Source organism: Polistes fuscatus, unplaced genomic scaffold (genome assembly GCF_010416935.1).
Source record: "Polistes fuscatus isolate 324 unplaced genomic scaffold, CU_Pfus_HIC Scaffold2, whole genome shotgun sequence".
Classification (NCBI taxonomy): Eukaryota; Metazoa; Arthropoda; class Insecta; order Hymenoptera; family Vespidae; genus Polistes; species Polistes fuscatus.
The window spans coordinates 9,314,607-9,335,249 of record NW_025113096.1 but is presented as its reverse complement, the minus strand read 5'-3'; the positions used below and the strand labels follow the sequence as shown (position 1 = coordinate 9,335,249).

The following is a 20,643-nucleotide window of genomic DNA, read 5'->3' as shown; positions in this document are numbered from 1 at the left end:
TATATATAATATAGTAACAACAGCCAATACAGAAATTACTCGTAATTACTTGAAAACATAATTAATTATTTTTATTTATTAAGCTTTAATTCTTTTCTTTAACGAGTATATCAATTCATTTATAACAAATTCCTTTGACTCAACGCATGATTTACTCACAACTCTGTTTTATTATTTTGTTTTGTGTAACGATCAATAATTCTTTTAGTTAACGAATTCTATTCTAATAATTTTATTTAATATTTTTTAATAGTTACTGTATGCAAAAAGATCAGAATATGACGAAATAAACTTTTATGTAATCATAACGAATAATAAACATTCACGTTCTCTCGAACGTTGATTTTATTTACGCCGAAATAGCACAATAGTAATATCAATTAATTATCGTAAAATGATCAATGTTACGTATACATACACACAAAGGTGTATTTATTTGATCTATAAATATGTGTTTATCCGCGTATGTATTATATAATAATAATAATAATAATAATAAAATAATAAAATAATAATAATAATAATAATAATAATAATAATAATAATAATAATAAAAAATAATATAATAATAATAATAATAATAATAATAATAATAATAATAATAATATAATATTAATAATAAATAATAATAATAATAATAATAATAATAATAATAATAATAATAATAATAATAATATAATGATAATAATATTAATAATATAATAATATTAATAATAATAGTAACAATAATAATAATAATAATAATAACGTATAAGAGGGACGTTAAATCATTAATATCACGTCGTAATACATGTATGTACATATTATATTGTTAATTTATAGATATATACACACACATATCCAGTATACGCATGTATGTATAAAGAAGCGGTGTATATAAATAGAGAGATACAATTATAAATATAGATTAAAATATATTTGGTATCAAAACCATTGCAGGGAAAACGTTTGAAAGAAGAAAACGTAGTATATATATATATATACATACATATATAAATGTATATTTATGTTTAGTAAATTGCTTTGCATTATTCTCGCAGTAGTACGTAAGACAAAATAACATAAGTGCCTATGTGTCTTGATTAACAAAATGTTTATAGAAAGTCAAGCGGATAAATAAAGTGACCTTTCCGTCAACGAAGAATACGAAATTCATTGTTGAGTAATTATTTTTCCATATATTTTATTTTAAACCTGTTTTTTCTTCTCTTTTATTATTAATATTTAATAAACATTCATTCGATCGAAGAATAAAATATAAAGATATTTATCTTTTATACCCCATCTCGATTTTTGTATGCAGTTTTAATACACATCGAGTAACGGTTATAGATATTATATATATATTTTTATATATATATATAATATAGATGAATTAGTATGTTTCGACGAAGAACATTGAATAAAAGAAGTTGGCGCATAAATAAGTAATATATCTACTTAATTGTAAGAAGATGAAATGTTTATCGATACAAATCTCAATTTATGTATACAAAGAATAAAAGGATATACTTCATTATTTCCAAAAGATACAAATAATGTTGTGCACTCGGGCGATTGCTGAAATTAAAAAATGTTCATAATAAGGACTACGACGCTCAATTATAAAAATGCGTTTCAACGTTTTTCTTACTTTTTTTTTATGATTGTACGTATCACGATGATTTCTAACGATACTTTTTTTTTGTATTTTTATATTTTTATCTTTTTTTTTTAATATATCAGGCGGGATTTTATTGCGGAGGTTTCGTATTAAAAGATACCGTCATTCGTCTGATTTTTTTTTTTTTTAAGAACAACGAAGGATTTGACAGGCAGTATACATGTGTTTGTATGTGTGTTTTGTAAACGTGTGCTCGTGTGTATGGCAGGAAGAAGTATAGGAAGACAATAATTGGCTCATAAAATAAAAGATAATATAAAGAACAAATAATTTGAGGTTTTTCTCAATTTCCTTGCCATTTATGACTCTTTTAAAAATATATTCTTTCAAATAATGATATATATATATATATATATAATAAGGAATATAAAAGTTGTGATGAAAGAATATATATATACGGGGAAAAAAAAACAACCCTTAGACATCCTGACGTTAGGAACAATGGATATCGGGAAATGTGGGTAATATAAATACAAAAAGGTGTAAACGATAATAATCACAATAATGGATCACAATATCTCGTTAATTATTTATCCAAATACTGTAAATTAAAACTCTATTGTTTTAGTTTTTCATTGCGACACACTTATTTCTGTTTATAGTGTTTTTTTGTTTCTTTTTTCTTTTTCAATAACAAGTAATTTATCATCATAGTTCGACGATAAGAATATTGCACTAAGTTTTAATTGCAAAGTTTGTTTTTGTATTTGTAATAACAAATGTTTCAGTTTAAATAACTCGCTATGTGTTCGTGTTCGCGTGTATTCTTGATTGTTTTTACTAATTAGTAATAATACATTTCTCGTAGTATATCAAATCTCGTGAAAATTGTAACAAATTCAAATCTCTCGGTGCATCGCCAGGAAGGCATCTATCATTTATTACCCGTTACTTTTGCCTGCAAAAGTTATGACATATTTATGTTCGTATATAAACCGCATATTACAATTAAGGAACGTGCACGGTTTATTTATTAAAAATTAAGAATAAAATGTTAAATTAATGAAAAAATTTCTTTAGAAAATGCAAACTCTTTCACGGGCCGAGTTATCTCTAAAATATATAAACACTATTGTTCCTAATATTTGCAAACGTTTTTGCATCTACGTTTATCTTTTATAGCAAATACTATTACAGATTTGTCAATTGGAAGACTTGGAAGAGATATAACGCGAAGAGAGAAAGAGAAAGGGATAGGATATGGAGGAAATCAAAATGATCAAATTGATGATAAAGGTAATCATTTTTGGAGGGAGTGATACGACAGATGAAAGTGATTAAAAAGAGAATAATAAGGTGGAAAGGGGGTGAAGGATGGTGATAGGTATACACATGATCGCTACAAAATTTAACATAGAAGATAGAAGAATACTATCGAAGACTAGTCGTGATCTACGTTCGGAATACGTATTCGCAATCACCACGGATGTGTCGTGCTAATCGCGTTATATTATTCGAACGAGACCGCCGTTTTTTCCGCTTCTCCGCTATATAATATATCACCATCAACGCTTCAATGATTATTAATTATTATTAGTATCATCTTATTATCGCATATGTGAATTCTGAGTGCACCCGGCTTATGCACCAATTATATCTTATATATAGAATTATAATTACTAGATTTGAGATCCAAGTGAACAAAGTTTATGGTGAACATTGATGACCCTACTTTGCTTTTATTCCATTTTTAAATTTTGACGAATTTTTGATAAGTGGTTTTATGGTATATATATATATGCATTTTATATATTATTATATTATTTCGTTTTATCTCTGTTCACTTGTTCTTTTGATTGCAATCAATCATGCTGAGAATGAGACGAGTAGTCGTCTCTTTCGTTTCTTTCGTAAATATTCGCACTTGTGTGTATGTGTCGAACAATTTTTATATATAAAATGTGTGCTTTAAGTGCGAAATATCAAAAGTGTGTTATTAAATACATGACATCTATATACTCATCTATATATAAGTATTGCCGAAAATATGCATTTATTGTTATAATATACTATATATGTGTGTGTATATCAATATATATATATATATGATACATTTTAGATGTATTACATATATAAATATATTAATATTTATAAAGGGTATCTCGAAATTTCTATTAAAAATTCTTAAAGCTTGAGTAGATCAAGTTTTGAATAGAAACTAATTTTATCTACTCATTGTCAGTCTCTTCTACAAGTTCTAGGAGTTTGTAATAGATTTTTCGAAATACCCTGTATGTACGTATAGAAGAATTGTTAAGTTGATATGTCGTCGAAATAGTAATCTTATACATATCACAGTACTGTGATCGAGAATAATCATAATCACACGTTATTCTTCTTTTTTCTTCTTTGATATTATTTTGCGCTTCGCTTAGCCCTCGATTAATTTATTTCTTCCTTTTTTCTTATTATTATTTAATTATTTCTTTTCTTTTATATCGAAAGACAAGGAAAATGTGATTTTTAGCGAGGCACATATTTGAGCTAAACTTGAAACCGAAGTTAAAATACGAGGGAAAGCAAGCTTTTTTTTGTTGACTTCTTGCAATAAAGTCTTAATCATACATAATTTCATTTTTGATAAGATTTAAAGAAAAATTGAATAAAAGTAAAATAATTATGCTTGAAAGAGCCATCGTTTTCTAAAAAATAATTTTGTATGCAAATATACTTAAATTTAATTTTTAGATTGTCCGTGTTTAAAGAGTCTTTCAATTACAAAAGCTAAAGCGAAAATACTTGTCACTATTTTTCCTTTGGATAAAATATTTGGCCCTTAATAAATTTAAAATTCCAAATAAGCTTTATAGCGAAATTATACATTGATAATTGATCATTTCGCTTTTGTATCAAAAAGTATATCTAGCTCTGTTAAGTTTCTTGGCTCTATAATAAGAATAAATGTAATTATTATTCTTATGAATTAGTTTTAAATATTCTTTTAATTTTTGGTCTCGTTTGTAACTTATGCCTAAATATTGTCTTGTCAAAAAACTAAATTTTACGTAAATCAATATACGTAATATCAATATCTAATTTATATTTTGTTTTTAATTTCTTTACTTTCATATGCTGCATACGATTTGCAATTAATTATTTTAAACAATATTTTTGTTGAGATAATACATATATATTCTTCGATTTCAAGAAGGTTCGAACCGCTCAAAATATGTTATAGAAAAATAATTTCTTTTTAAATAGTTTTTATCGATGAAGAAAAAATAAATTTCGCGGCCCGTGAATAGCGATAACAATCAACAACCATTAATTTTTTAAGAAATGCTAGCCTTCGATTAAAGTAGTTATGTATACACATAGATGTTTGCGTTTTTAAATAATCGATCATCATTCATACATAATCATACGATAGATACATTGAACGTATCGTTAAATTTAAAACGGACGAAAGTTTTATCTATATCCAGAATATTTCAATTGATACAGATAAACATTTTGTAAAAAATAAAATTAGTAAATAATAAATTAAATAATTAATTTAAAATACTTTTGGCTTGCATTTATAAATCAAATATATAACGATGAAAAAATATCTTTGTATCAATTTCATCTGGATTTAGATATTTCAGTACTGCACAATTACATTATACATAAAGTATACTTAAATAATTATCACTTGTATTTTTAAAATTAATCTTGCATCTTAAGCTCGTTAAAAACATTATAATAATACGAACCTAATATGTTAACATATCTTAAAAAGGAAATACCAATAAAACTATTACATAATTATTGATTATTTTAGAATTGGATTAAAATTCTAAAATAAAGCTATAAACTATCAATTAAAGCTCATCCGAAATAAAAAAGAGACCTTCGACGTTAAATATCTTTTTGTTCAATAATAATAGCATAATACGAGCTACAAATTTATCACATTTTCACGATTCAACAACTTTTGAATTAAAAAAGAAATTTTGGAACTAAAAGTCTTTTCGTCTAATAAAAATAACATAATATGACTCTTACAAATTTATCACATTTTGACGAATCTACAAATTCCGAAATACAAAATGAACTTTAGAAATAAAATGTCTTTTCGTCAAATTAGAATCACATAATATGACTTAAAATTTTATCACATTTTGACAATGCAACAACGATTTGACAATTTTATTAGTTTTTTCTATTTTTCTTTTTGCAATTGCTTAAAAAGTGACGGAGGAGTTTTAATATGCTGTTCATTTATATAACCAATGCCTATTGTTTCCTACGAGGTATTTACAATTCGATAGCAGGAACTGAGTGTTATTTCAATTCCATTGACTGTTTCTATTATCAATTCCTTGCTTCAACAATTTATAACTTTTAACTCTCCAAACCAACTCAGTAACAATATGTACTTAACAACATGTATGTAAACAATAAACTAATAAAAATATGTGTGTGAATATATATATATATATATACCATATATATATATATATGCAGGGTATCTCAAAAGGTAAATATGTTTTTTTAACACTAAACCTACCGACGTATTTATGTATATCTAGTCCTACCGTGAGCGATCAAATGATCTCTTTAAAAAAAAATATTTATCTTAATATAGGATGAGATTTTAGCCAATTGGATAGTGAACAATATATTTTCTTTTATTTAGAAATAAATAATATAAATTTTATGCGTTTTTACTACATTTTTTTACAAATTACAAGATTCTTACAAATTACCACATTTTTACGAATTACCGACCGTGGTCAATTTGACCACGCGTGGTAGGTTTAGTGTTAACAAATGGCAGTAATAACTCAATTTTGTAAAAAGTGGCACTTTGTCTGCTTATGTATAACTCTATCTAACTGTCAATGATAATTATTTGTGATTGCTTGTCATTTGTACAATAAGTCTTAAAAACGACTTTCTAGAAAATCTTTGAAACTCTTAAATAAAGCCTTTTTGGTCATAAGTTTATTGACCTATTTTATCTCATTAATACATAATATAAATTCGATTCATACCTTTCGGGATATCTTGTATATATTCATATATGTATATTTAGAGTTTCTCCTGTTCATATATTTCCGAGTAAATATCTTATAACTGGTTGCAGTTATAAAAAAAGTTTAACAACAAAAAGTTATCCTTCTATAATTATATAATATATATAATTGTTTTTAATATTTTGCATTGCTTATGCGATAATCGAAAACTTAATAATTAAAGTAGTCAATTTTTCATTAGCCAATTTGAAAAAATAGTCGTCAGGCTTGAAATCAGGATTACAAACTATCAACTTGCAAAAATTTACAAATACAGTGATGCCTTGCCTTGATTTGGACGATAATCCGTTCTAGGATTATTGTCATCAAAGACGTGATTTGACAACGTGGCTGTGTATGATCAAAAAATACTAATCTTTTAGATCGGATTACATAATCAAGAATGACATAATTATATATATAATAGATATAATTACATAATAAGATCACATAATCAAGAATCGTTAACTGAGGCTGTTGTAAACGAGGCATCGATGTATTTGATAGGTAAATAAAATATTTATATAGCATGAAATATAAATTACAGTATAGAAAAAATTTAATACGCATTTTGTAATTGACTCGGAACAGTGAAAATAGTTTTCATTAAACTTTCTTGAAACTATAACCAATTGCAAAGATATTTGTGATAATTTTCACACGTATAAATATAAAAAAATCATTATAATATAATCTAATACTATGTTTTGTTTATCAACTAAAACTTAATAAGAAAATGTATTACCTGGTGTAGATAAATTATATACAAATAAGTATCTCTTTTTCAACATTGAAAAATATCATGTTGTTTGTACAGCTTTACCATGAACTATGAAAGTTCATTTTTTCAATCAATCTTGTCTACTCAAGATATTAAAATTGGTTTGAAGAGTTTATAATAACAAGTGCAGGCACGGCAACAGTTGATTTTTTAACTAAACGATTATGTGTCTGATCGATATTCATCCATCAGCGGGCCACGGTACGACGGATATCAAATTTCGCCTATGGTCTGACAATATTCCAAAAATATTTTATCTAATTAATCCTCTCAATTTAAATTCCAATTAATCATTCAAATAGATCGATTCAATCAATCTTTTCCATACATTTTTAAATCAATTAAAACTAAAATAATTAATCAAACAAAGTGTCCCATTTTATGATTTCATTATTTCCATAATTTGAATTATAAAGTAATAAAAAATTAGGATCTATTTACATCTACCCTGATGTTGAATCTAATGAGAAACAGAGAGGAAAAAACTAATCAATAATACTTTTCTACTATTAATGAAATATAAATCTGTAGGACATAACAAAATCTTTAAGAACAAGTTTCAAAGAATCTGTATTTTCTCCGGTAAAAGACCAAAAAAACAATATTTGGAAAGCATAACTTTTTAAGTATGCACGACGTAAGGGCCCCCTGGTGGAATTATATTGATTTCCACTGTGGTTTACGGGGACCCCCCCTTTGATGTCAGGGAAGTCCTCGTGGAACCCAAAGTGCTTTACTTTGTTCTTCATCAACGGCCCCCTTAACTTGTGTGCATATATAGGCTACATTCACTCCTGCTGGAATAACAGCTGTGAGAGAGAGAGAGAGAGAAAAATTTTAAATAATTCAATATAAACAATTTTTTGATAAGTGAATTTATATTAAATTGCAATCCTTTTGCTCCGAATTGCATTATATAAGGGTCCTTTGGATCTGGAGTACCTCTAATGATCTTGAAGTATGACGAGTATATGTATAAAAGATATCTATCATATGTGTATTAACATATTCATATTTTATTTCATGTGATTTATTAATATATAATAAAACACTCAATATGTAAGTATATTTACACAAATAATTTTTGATGAAAATACGTAAACCTCTTTGTATTATTAGGTATTAATATATTTTAGTATTAAGAATTAACCCTATTTATTAAAAAGACATTTTGTTAAAATATATAAAATTAAACATTAATTTAGCATTTTACTAGAATTTAGCTTTGGTACTACTATTTTGAGACATTCAAAAAGTAGAGTTAATCGATTTGGCCAGTGAAAAACTTATATATTATACAAATAAAATATGAATATGGTAATACACTTATATCAATGTGCAAAAAACTATACGGAATAAAATATGGAGGTATTATATTAATTACACGTGTATATGTAAACTTTTAGTAAAGATATAAGATAAAAGCTATAAAATTAATACGTACAAAATTATGACTACTGTTATATATACGATCTTGAATAGTGAATGGTATCATACAAAACGTATATATAAGCCATACTATATATAGTTTTTTACATTTTGTACATAAAATACTCATGTTAATTAAGTATTTGGCAATACTGGATCCCTCAGGCAATTGATTATTATGAAATAATTGAGTATAAGCAAGAAGTATCAGCATTTTGAAACAATAACACTCTTTTGAATTTTACGATTAAACAGAACAAAAATGTTATTAAAAAATTTGGAAAATAACAAGTGCTATCATACAGGCGTAAACAAATTGATATGTTTTGTACTCCAGTGTCGTATCAATAGTAGTTACATTTTCTTATAAGCATATCGGAGCGAAAGGTTTTATATATCAGGTGTAAAAATATTCACTTACCAGAAATAAAATGCCTATATTCAGCTTCCAACTTGAGTGCCTGCTCATACATTTCTTTAGCAGCCTTGGCGCTGACTTTATCACTAGGATATCTTGAGTCTTTTACCTCCTTTATTTGCTTAGTGCTCTTAAATTTGATCAATAAGACTATTGGATAGATCTGATGTCTATGAAGTCGTTCGATAGAAGCGATTGATATATCCAAGATACAATGTGTGTTCTATTGAATTAAAATCATTCTTATTAAATATTAAAAATTTCAATACAGCGTTTCTCAACCTGCGAACGTTGTTCAATTTAGAATGGGCCGAGAAATGATAACTGCTAACTTATACTAATTCGAGGAAATAGAATTATTTGTAAGAGATTTCCAAAATGTCTTGTGAAATCGCGATGACAGCCAAATCTTTAAAACAATATACAGTAATTCTAATTTATTATATTCCTATAAATTTTATATTACGGAATAATATTTCGAACGAGGTACCATTACAAATAAATGTACTAGATCGCACGTTAAAGAAGGTTGATAAACGCTGTTCTAATAAGCTTTTAAGAATATCTTTAACACGTTGACTACCTAGCGAAATAATAATAAAATCCCATCAAGCCACACCTATTACGGAATGAAAAAAGATTTGACGTAATTTGTAAAAGGAAAGTCCTGAAGTGTTTCATCGATTTTTTTTATAAATAACACCAATTTTTATTTACACTTCTCACTTTACATAAATACTACAACGAAAATAAATATAACTTACAACCTACCTTCCTTCTTTTATACTAACTAGGAGCCGACAATGGAAAAGTTATTGATTTTATTTACATCTTTTTAATTTTAATTTTATTTCTTATTTATTCTGGTTGGTAATTTCTGAATATTATTTTTATTGTCTTTGTGTATTTTATGTTTTTCATTAATTTGGAAATAATGATAAGATGTGTGATTCAAAAAATGCTTAAAATACCAAGGCTGATCATAGTGGACTTACTTAATAAAAAATATTCTTTAAATTTCGATAACAAGAATAATAAATTCTCACTTGAAAATTTACCAGGATCAGTGACATTGTAATCATTTTTGAACGTTTTGAATGTTATGTTCTGCATCAAAAACTGCTGGGATTGTATTGGCCCGATATTTTTTTTTATGTAGTATTCATATGAAAATTCATTTTTTAAATAATATTAAACTTTTAATTTATCAAAAAAATAATTTTGTATAGTTTATTTAAATAAAATAAATATTCATTATACCACCATATTTTGTAATCTAAAAATAGGGGCTGTACTTTACAGAATATGTTATTGGTATAATCTTTAATATTTCGGCATAGATTTCGAATCTAAAATGGCAGAATAACTGGGGACTTTTGCTTGTTAGATAATTAATAATAAAAAATATAACCGTCACCCATATACAGGCGACAACTCATCTGGTACTTTACATATCACCTAAATTTGAATGACTTGGCAGTCAACGTGTTAATACGTTTAAAACGTTTAATTACCTTTTCACAAATATCTTTGACAGCTTGAACGGTGGTACATTCGAAATAACTTCCTTTCTTCCTGTAATCCACATAAAGGGAATCTCTTAAACCTTGCTCAAGGGTAGCTTGAGAACAATGCATAGCTTCTGCTAGGCATCTTGTGAATTGTCCAGGAAATTCCTGTAATAATTTTGTCACAACGCATTCGCTTAAGGGACCAATTATCAGTACAGGTCTCAAAGCTGGATCTATAAGGAGAATATGTAATGCATTAATTTTATGTAATATTTGTAATATATGAATATGTTTTCTTTTTATAACCACAGAGAGTGATATATACTCACAATCGAGTCTTTCGACTCGTTGATAACTGGCTGGAAGGCTTTCTTCATTCAATGTTCCACTGTCACTATACCATCCCATATTTACTCCAGTAATATGAGATAGTTCCTTACTATCTCTACTAGACGAACGTTGATGCTTTTTTCGACGGAAGAAACTTCTACGTGCACTTGTTGTACCACGCCTGCCGGCGTCCGTTTCTATGTCCCCTAAGGATCGACGTAAAAGTAATTCTTCTTCGATTCTAAAAAATACAGATACATGTTAACAGTTATTTCGGTATCGTCATAGGTAATTGTAGTTCTACCTACTTGAATTTGCTTGGAATTATGCCACAAGTTTGGCGCCTACCGGTTTGGTCAACTATCCAAGCTCTCCAATTACCTGGTGTACCATTGAACATAGTATTATCCACATACAAAATATCATCTTTGTTGAAGTGAAGTTGCAAACTGTCTCCTACGTCTCCAACTCGATCAAACATTGCTTTAATATAAAAACTATCACCAGGTTTATCCTTGACCTCATTGTATCGCTGCGGTAAATATTGAGCTATTAAGGTCACTTTATCAGCTGGTCTAGCTAATTCGAGTGCGGCTTGTTCAGCGGTTGCTTGCTTCAGATCTACACCATTGTATTCCAATATTCTATCTCCAGAACGCAAACCAGCTTCTTCTGCCAAACAGCCAGGCTGCACGGAATGAACGAATATACCAACGCCATTGCCTCCCACGAGCGAGATGCCTAAGTTAGAACACTTCCTAGTTTCAATGAATAAATATCTTGGTTCACCTGGAGTTGGACTTTTACGATTTTGTTCTTCCTGTGTCGGGCTCCTTACGGTCGCATTCTGTCTCTGCAATGTTGTGGCAGCTTGATTAAGTTGTGCACGTGTTAGAGCACTTCCAGTTACACGCAAGGAATCGAGGGTGGCGGAATTACGCATGTTGTCGAGAGTAGCTGAACTACGTAGTTCAGGTTTTCTGATATTGATATCCAAAGACGCTGAATTTCGAATTTCACGTTCTCTTTCTTGCGTAGACCTAACTTCCAAAGAAGCAGAATTTCTTATATCTCTTTCTGCACGTTTTACGCTCAGTAAATTGGTAGTAGTAGCAGTAGTGTCGCGTTCGGGCTCGGTGCTTTCCAAAGGTTCGATCGAAGGTTTCCTTGGAATTTCTGGGCTGTTACATGGTGTTGGTGAGCCACTTCTGGTGCCACCTTCTCCAGCAACAGCTTCCGAAGAACTTGACGATGCTGATCCTTCAAGTTCGTTGTACTCTTATAAAGAAAAATATCACAATGAAGAAGATGTAAACGATTTTCAAGTAAACATTACAATACATGTTACAACAACAAGATAGGAAGAGAATTTTATCTTTTTTATATTAAGAATCATGCGACATCGATAAAGTGCGTATGCCGTACATAGATATAGAAAGGAAAGCTACCGTTCGTTGTTGATAAAATGTGCCTGGACTAAGAAACAACACTTACTGTCTGGACTGTACTGCACCAACATCGTTATGGAATTACCACACTGGCGTAAAACATTGGCAGCTAGTTGGTAGGTAGCACTTCTCATATTAATTCCACACACTTCTAGAAGTTGATCACCGATTTGAAGACCAACTTGGGACGCTAAGCTATGTTCACTAACGGTGGAAACGAAAACTCCTCCACTTTCCAAACAAGAAATTTGTATACCCAGTGGTTCGACCGATTTGTCTATGTGAACTCTACGTAGTTCACCAGGAGCTGGCCGAGGTTGAGAGTAACAATAATCTGGCATGCTCGATCTCTTGCTACTATTGCCTCCCCTGATGGTTCCTCCTGTACTACTTCCATTACCAGTTCCAGGACTGAGAACCTCTACATGAAAGGTCGGCATTGGACTGCCTCTTTCGGACGTTCTTTCTATACTTCCAGTCGAAAGTTTACCAACGCTGTTTTTTGATGTAACACTAGGATTGGACGGTATACGAAAACGTTGATTTTCCTTTTTTCTTGGGAACGTACCACCTTCGTAACCATGAGTGTATGCTGGCACATCGTATGCCATGCTGACTGGTGGAGCACGAGGTTTGTGGTAATGCAAGTCTACGGAGGGTGTGTGCAAATGACCAAAACTCGTTTGCGGACCCGGACTATACGGAGGCTCGAAACAGTAGGATCGTGCATCTGGAAGTCCTATAGACTCTCCAGATTGTGCAGACGGCAATGACGGTGGTGCTGGATATCTCGAGGGTAAAGAGTTTTGCTGGTGTGGATGCGGATGCAAATGTGTGTAGGGGGGAAAAGAGAAATTACCAGCTAATTGTTGTCTAGGTCCACTAGTGGACGAAGTTGACGACCCAATGCCTGAATAGAGTTGAGAGTGTGCTCTATTATGTTGCAATGTTTCTACCTGGCTATCGTTACTCGTAGCGTACTTCTGTGCTTTCTTTTTAGCGAAGTAGTCCATGTCTCGACCAATATTTCCAGATTTTACAGAGAAATCGATACTTGTCTCGGATGGCGCCAATGTCGAGCTAAGCCTATTATCGGTATTTTCTATTTCGATCGTCGGCTTCTTATCTATCGTAATGTCCTTGAATTGTACTGCTGGCGTGAAGGACTTCTGACCAAAGAGTTGTCCCGATTTGCTGAAATTTGGTAATGGTGTTTCTACCGCTTTATAAACAGTATGTCGATTACTGACATTAGAGAAATTAGCTAGAGGGATAGGGTTGGAAATACGATTATAGTTGTAACTATCATACTTTGGTGGATGATTTAGAAGTACGCTCAGTGGTAGCCTTTCCTTTGTTTTTCGTGGATGTAATATCGTACCAGTACCATTTTGTATCAATGGACCACCTCTAGCCTTGGGCCATGTACCACCGTTTTTCTCCATTTTTTCTGTTCCACGTCGTTTACTTCTTTTCAGTACACCGTTATTAGTTTTCTTGTGATAACTCTCTATAACTGAATCGAGCTCCGCTATTGCATCCTGTTCCTGTTCAAACGTATTTGGACTGGAGTTGGGATGCCTCTTCTTCTTATCATCTCGATCCTTACTAGGTTTTCGACCTCTCACGAAATCGATCTTTTCTCTTATATTATCCCAAGCATTACTGATTCCACTTTGCTTTTCTCCACTAATAGACTTCGAAACTTTATAAACACTTCTGTCTCCAAAGTTCGAGCCAATGTATCTTCTATCAGAATCGTCTGATGTTGTTTTCAACATCAATCTTTCATGTTCAGTTTGCGAAAAATTGTTTACCATCTTTTGCTTCTCCGTTGTAAAACTGCCACTGATTGGCATTGTTTCGGAACTAGTAGCAGAAGGTAAAGAAATACCTTTTAACGTTGTGATCGTTAATACATCTGTTGTATTGTCGTTCAAGATCGACATTGCTTCGTGTGCCGAATTTATTCCATCCATTGGTTTGCTATTGATCTGAAACATTTTTAATTATTATGTTAAATGTCTCTTTAAAAATATTTAAATAATGTGAACAAAAAAAGAAAGATATAACTTACATTTAAAACTCTGTCACCAACTGCTAAATTTCCATCTTTGGCAGCTGAACTACCAGGTGATATTTTTGATATATAAATACCAAGCTCTAAAGCAATTCCATGTGGAATAGAGCCAACAGGTAGTTGTATAGTCCTCAACGATCTTCCAGCTAATCTTCGTCTTCTTATAGTCAATGTGGTTGGACTTACGGCACAAGAACGTAGCGTTTCTAAAATCATTCTTGAAGATACTGAAGCACAATCAAGGTTGTTAACACGTATGATGCAATCGTTTACTTTTAATTTGCCATCAGCCGTACTCCCTTGTGTCACTTGTGCTACGTAAACACCTGTATCATCAGGGTAATATGGATCGTCGCGCCCTCCCACTAACCTTACACCCAGATCACGATCGGTATCCACGAGTCTGCTCAAATCCATGTGAATAGTAAGTACTTCCCACTCGTTGGCTTCCGCATCGATAGTGGTGTCGTGGCCATGCGCAATACCTTGTCCAAAGACACTTGCTCTTAATGCGTCGCCAGACTCTATCTTCTCCTTTAAATCTTTCAGCTCTCTTGAAGCTTCGTTTCGTTGTTTTTTTATATCATCAGAATCACGCAAAGCACCCGCTAATTCAGAGACAGCACGATCACGTTCCTTCCTTAACCTATCGCACAACGTTCTTATACTTTCTCTTTCTAGTACTATTTTGTCTCTTTCACTAAATGCCCAATCTCTCCTTCGTTTGGATACTTCTGCTTCTTGTATAGCTTCCTCGAGTTCGGTTTGCAACGTGTCAACTGATTTTCTAAGCTTGTCTAATTCTAAATTAGCTTGGTCTATATTGTCCATACGTTCTTTCTCCCCCTTAGCATCCCCATTATCTGTTTCACGTTCAGCTTCTTTGTTCACACTGTCTCGTTCTCGGTTATAAGAATGCAATTCCAAACGATTTTTGTAGTCTCTGTTCGCACCTTCGGAATAATCACCGAACTTTTGACGTAATTCATTACACTGCTTTAAAGATTCGTCCCTGTCTTGAAGTGCTGATGATATTTCTCTCCTTAAGGTTTCTATCTGATAAGACAGTGTCTTTTTCTGATAAAAGATTTAAAAAATATATTAATTTTGCATGAAATAAAAATATTTATTTAACACAAATACTCCTTACCTCCTCAATAAGTTGTTTATTTTGAGTTTCTAAATGCGTGATTTTATTGTATGATTGGCTTAGATCATCACCAAGTTTCTCCATTTCTTTATGTACAGTGTCTCTTTCACCCATAATTTAACTATATTCTTGTAATGCTGCATTCCTTTCTTCTGTAAGCCGTTTAATATCTTTGCTTGTTTTCATGCGTAACACCATGGCTTGATTAATTTCTTTGACTGCTTCTTCATGTTGTTGCTGCATTTTAGCCAGAGCTTCTCTATACTCGTTCCTTTCCCTTAAAGCAATGTCCCACTGTCTTATAGCAGCGGTACATTGCTGTTTCAACCCATTACGCTCACGTACGGCAGTATTACGTTCTTGAAGAATTTCATCATATTGTTTTTTCAATCTTGCAGCTTCTTCTTGCGATAATTCCAACTAATTACAACGTTAACAGTTTATTAGAGGTAATAGATTATTATTATTAGAATAACACAAATATTGATGTTACCTTGTTAACAACAGATGAGTGAGATGTTATTAAATCGTCATATCTCTTTCTTAGCGAGTCATAATCATCCTTGATGGCTTCATATCTTCTAAGTGCAGATAAATAATGCTGATTCATAGTATCTCCATTGTTGGTGTCAGGAACTAGAGCTTCCTGATTCTGACATCTCAATTCTGACACTTCTTTCTGTAGTACTTGTACTTCTCTATCCAGTCTCTGCTTGTCATTTACCAGATCTCCATACTTTCCACGGAGAGCGGAACTTTCTTGGGACGTTGCTTCTAATTGATTCATAACTGCTATATGTTGTCCACGATAATACTCCAATTCTTTCATAGTATGTTCACACCTGTAAAAAAATATTCATGTTCTGCTTGTTTTTGTTCCACTTTTGCTATAACACAATCATTGTATTGTTAACATATATAGTATGAGGATTGGTATGCATGCTTATAATTAAGCATGCGGATTTATAATAACTTCAAATGAGGACAAAATAATTAAACAAAATCAAGACAAACCGTCTAACAGTATCGGAGTGTTTATGCCTAAGTAACTTAAGCTGATGCATTGCTTTATCACAATGAGCTTGTAAACCCTCATAATTGGAACGACATTCAGAACCCCCAACAGGATTTCCAACGCTGACGTAGCCTCCACTATCCCTTTCTGCATGCCAGGTGAAAAGTATATTTCAAACAACAGGCACAACACAACAGGGATATGGGATAATAAGATATAATAAAAAAGAAAGACATGCTTATATGTTAAACAAAGAAAGAGACACATATTTTAAACGTGAAAACAAAAACTATTTATTTTGGATTAGCAAATATTCCAAATTTTAGATCAATTATTTAAATATAATCTTAGACATCTACTTAAGAAAACTGACCGATACTTTGTAGACAAACTTATCGAGCACTACACAAAGAAAACTTATAGTAAAAATGAAATCTCGTCAATGTGCTTCTTACCCATGTTCAGTGCTCCATCTAGAAAAGAAAGAGAGATAGATATATTATACATTTTTATATAAAGTATGATTATTAAATATAAATTATATGTTATATAATGTCGGAAGAAAGATCTAGCAAGATAACAACATCAATACGTAATATCTTAATTATTGGAGGGAAAGATTCAAACCAACGAATACTTGTTCCACTAGACGAAACATTATAATCAGAATTCTCACTAGCTTTCACCAGAAAAGAAACTCTAGGTCACGCATGTAAGCATCATGATTCATCATTAATTTTTAAGCGAAAAACTTTGAATAATCTTCCAAATTTTAGAAAGCTGATATAAAAATAATTATAATACTAATAGAAATATTGTCCTAATTTATAAGTATTATAGATTAAATGCTTATTTAGTCAGACGTATTATCTAGAAATAATAATATACTATAAAGATAAAGATGTGTTTTGATGTTAATGAAGATCAACATAAAAAAATCATTATGCTTCTTAATGGTATGAGAATTAATAATAAATGTAGAAAGAAAACTCACCACTACCTCCAGTGCTACCCAAGGATGATGCACCAGAAGCCATGCTCTTGTTCCATCAAGTCTCTACAAATATTTTTCTAGCAAGGTATGTGCTAGGTATCGCCTGGAAAGTACCCATATACTGTACTTTACGGAAGAGTGAACCCTTTGTGAATTACTAAGAAGTAGCCTTCGGTATGACATTAGAGCTACTATATAAACGTAGTCGCGCGCATCAGGGGGATGCAACATTGCACCTGCCACACATCTATACCGTCTGGTGCTCCAATACAAATGCACATACTGAAGTATATCAAAATTTATCATGCATGTCACTTTTTCCACGCGACCAACAGAAAACACGATTTTATACGTGTGGACGATGGTATATGTAGTATATCGTGCGTACGGTAAGTGTGCACATTGCGTGTATGTGTGTATATATATATATGTACGTGCTATGTATCTATGTATGTATGTATGTACTATGTACGTATATATGATGTACGTTGGGTGTATGGACGTATAATATGTGCGTGTGTGTGTCGAAGAACAACGAGAGAGGACGTATGTTTTCTGAATGGGCGTAATAAATTAATCTACGTCTTGCTGATGTGTCCGAGGTTAACGCGTATTGTTTCTTTTCAATGATTGTTACGAAATTATCGATATTCTAGGTGAGTTTGTGCTTGAACGTGAAAAGACATGTCACGGAGGTAGCTTCAATATATAGGAAAGAAATTAAGAATTCTTTTGTTAGATTAGAGGCAGGGGAGGGGGTGGTGGAAACGAATAGACGAAACGGTCTCGAAAAGGTGATTTCAATGATACATGCCATGAATCTATGGCGATAATGTGCAAAGGTTCGTATTCTTTTAATGTTTCACACGAGACTTTGTAAAGGCCGATCGTATTGTACATCCCGAGAACAAATAACACGCCGATTTTCGTAATAATTGATCGCTCACCTGCTGAACTAACGAGCCTGACAATTAACCATTTTCGTCTACCACTTCGGCCAATTTCGTATTGTCGGTAATAAACATACTTCACGGACTATGTAGTTTAGAGGGCAGTGTCGGGCGTGGCGCTGCTGTGTTAAATAAAAGGGTTACTCCGTCGATCGTTTAGGATCTTTCTTTTTTAATGTATCTTTTTTATAGATCATTTTATTTTAATCCTTTCTTTTTCTATCTCTTTTTACGTTTCCTTGATCAACGATAAGTCTATATTTATTTCTTTAATTATAAGTTAAAAATTTATACTATATACACACTTTTTCCCGCGCAAATTCGAATTGTTGTAAAACTTATTATATTTTGTTACGGCGGGGAATTTAAATTGCGAGATATTAGTAAATTCCGACATTATCGACCGACTCCTTCCCTTCTTTTGTCACACTAAAGTATTGACTGCTTATTTTTATTCTTTTTTGTTATTTATTAGAGATTCTTTGTTATGTGTTACAGATGAATAACTGTATCCTATTCTTTGATAATATTTATCTAAATAATCTTTCGAGTGTAATCTTTTTTTGTTTTTCTTTTTGTTTCATCAAAGGGAGAACTTTATTTTTATATCGGCTAACAAGAGACATTCAGTGGCCTCGGATAAATTTGTCTTTTATCCTTCATTGAGATATCTGGAAATAATTTGTGTAAAATTAGGGGGAAATTATACTTCTTAGGTAACCTACTTTTACAAAGCTGTATTAATATTCTAACCTGGCCTTGCGTAAATCACCTATCATAGAAGATAGCCTATCGTCTAAGAATAAATTCGAATGAACGACAAATCGATTTTATTACGATAAGTTTACTACGTGTAAGCGTTTCTTATTATCTTATATCGTTTATTGAATAAAATGTTATATATATAGTTTATTTTTTTTTTAATAAATAATGCCAATAAAATTTATATGACAAGTAATAATTATTATTAATATTTAAACAAAAAAGAAATATGAATCACATAATTATCAGTATTACTTTCTCTGAAATTGTTTATTTATACATTAAACTTTACATTTTGATCCAGCATTGTAATATACTTTACTACAGTAGCATTAGAAAGACAATGTTATTTTGTAATAAGAACTCTCTCTCTCTGAACAGTTTTATTTGCACAAACGAAGAATAAGAAGTGTAAAGATAATATAAATTGATAGAAATAAATTATGTTTATTATATTTATTATGTTGATAACATTCTTTTTTAAATATTTCTTATAATTTGCTTAACAACATATTGTAGAAAAATTTACAAAGGATCTTATCGAAGAAAAGAAAAAATTTATTTATATCGGTTTTATTTTTTATTGGTGAACATCAGTTATTGCTGATATAAGAGTCGATCCGCAGTTCAGTTAGTTAGATTCGAATAATTAATATTAAATCTTTCTCTCTTTCTTTCGCGCATGCGTACTTAATGATGCTTTCACACTCTCTCTCTCTCTCTCTCTCTTTCTCTCTCTTTCCTTCTTTCGTTCTCTCTTTTTTTCTCTTTCTTTCTCTTCTTCTCTCTCAAAACGTAGTAACGCGTACCTCTTTGTAATATAAATCATCTTTCTTTGATTTAGCAAGGCCAATATAAGAATCACATCAGAGGATAGTATTTAGTTAAATTTTCCACAGAAATAATAGAACAAAAAATAACGAAACTGCTTATGAAATCGAATCATAAATAACATCATACTCAATTTTTACAATATATACATTATTATAACATTTTTTTAAATAATTCAAATCGTTTGTTAAAAAAATTAATGAAAAATATAGCGAATCGATGATTTATAATAAATTATGGTTTATCAATTTGAATTGACATTAATCAGATGACAAGAGAAAT

At 30.8% G+C, this 20,643-nt stretch overlaps 1 protein-coding gene and 1 long non-coding RNA gene across 2 annotated transcripts; one reads left to right on the top strand and one right to left on the bottom strand.

Annotated features, from left to right (window-relative positions):
• Positions 1-1,003: 1,003 nt before the first annotated feature.
• Positions 1,004-18,870, bottom strand: LOC122516998 (disks large homolog 5). Its single transcript, XM_043635268.1, is given in 14 exon segments — positions 1,004-8,253; positions 9,294-9,513; positions 10,805-11,034; positions 11,131-11,372; positions 11,440-12,409; positions 12,626-13,773; positions 13,891-14,573; positions 14,657-15,736; positions 15,810-16,229; positions 16,303-16,651; positions 16,824-16,971; positions 17,280-17,297; positions 17,819-17,921; positions 18,766-18,870. Coding segments are annotated over 13 exon segments (5,658 nt in total). The 5' UTR covers positions 17,862-17,921; positions 18,766-18,870; the 3' UTR covers positions 1,004-8,146.
• Positions 17,928-18,918, top strand: LOC122517000. The gene is made up of 2 exons (XR_006303710.1): positions 17,928-18,474; positions 18,558-18,918. It is a non-coding gene; the product is annotated as an uncharacterized LOC122517000 (long non-coding RNA).
• The last annotated feature ends 1,725 nt before the right edge of the window (positions 18,919-20,643 follow it).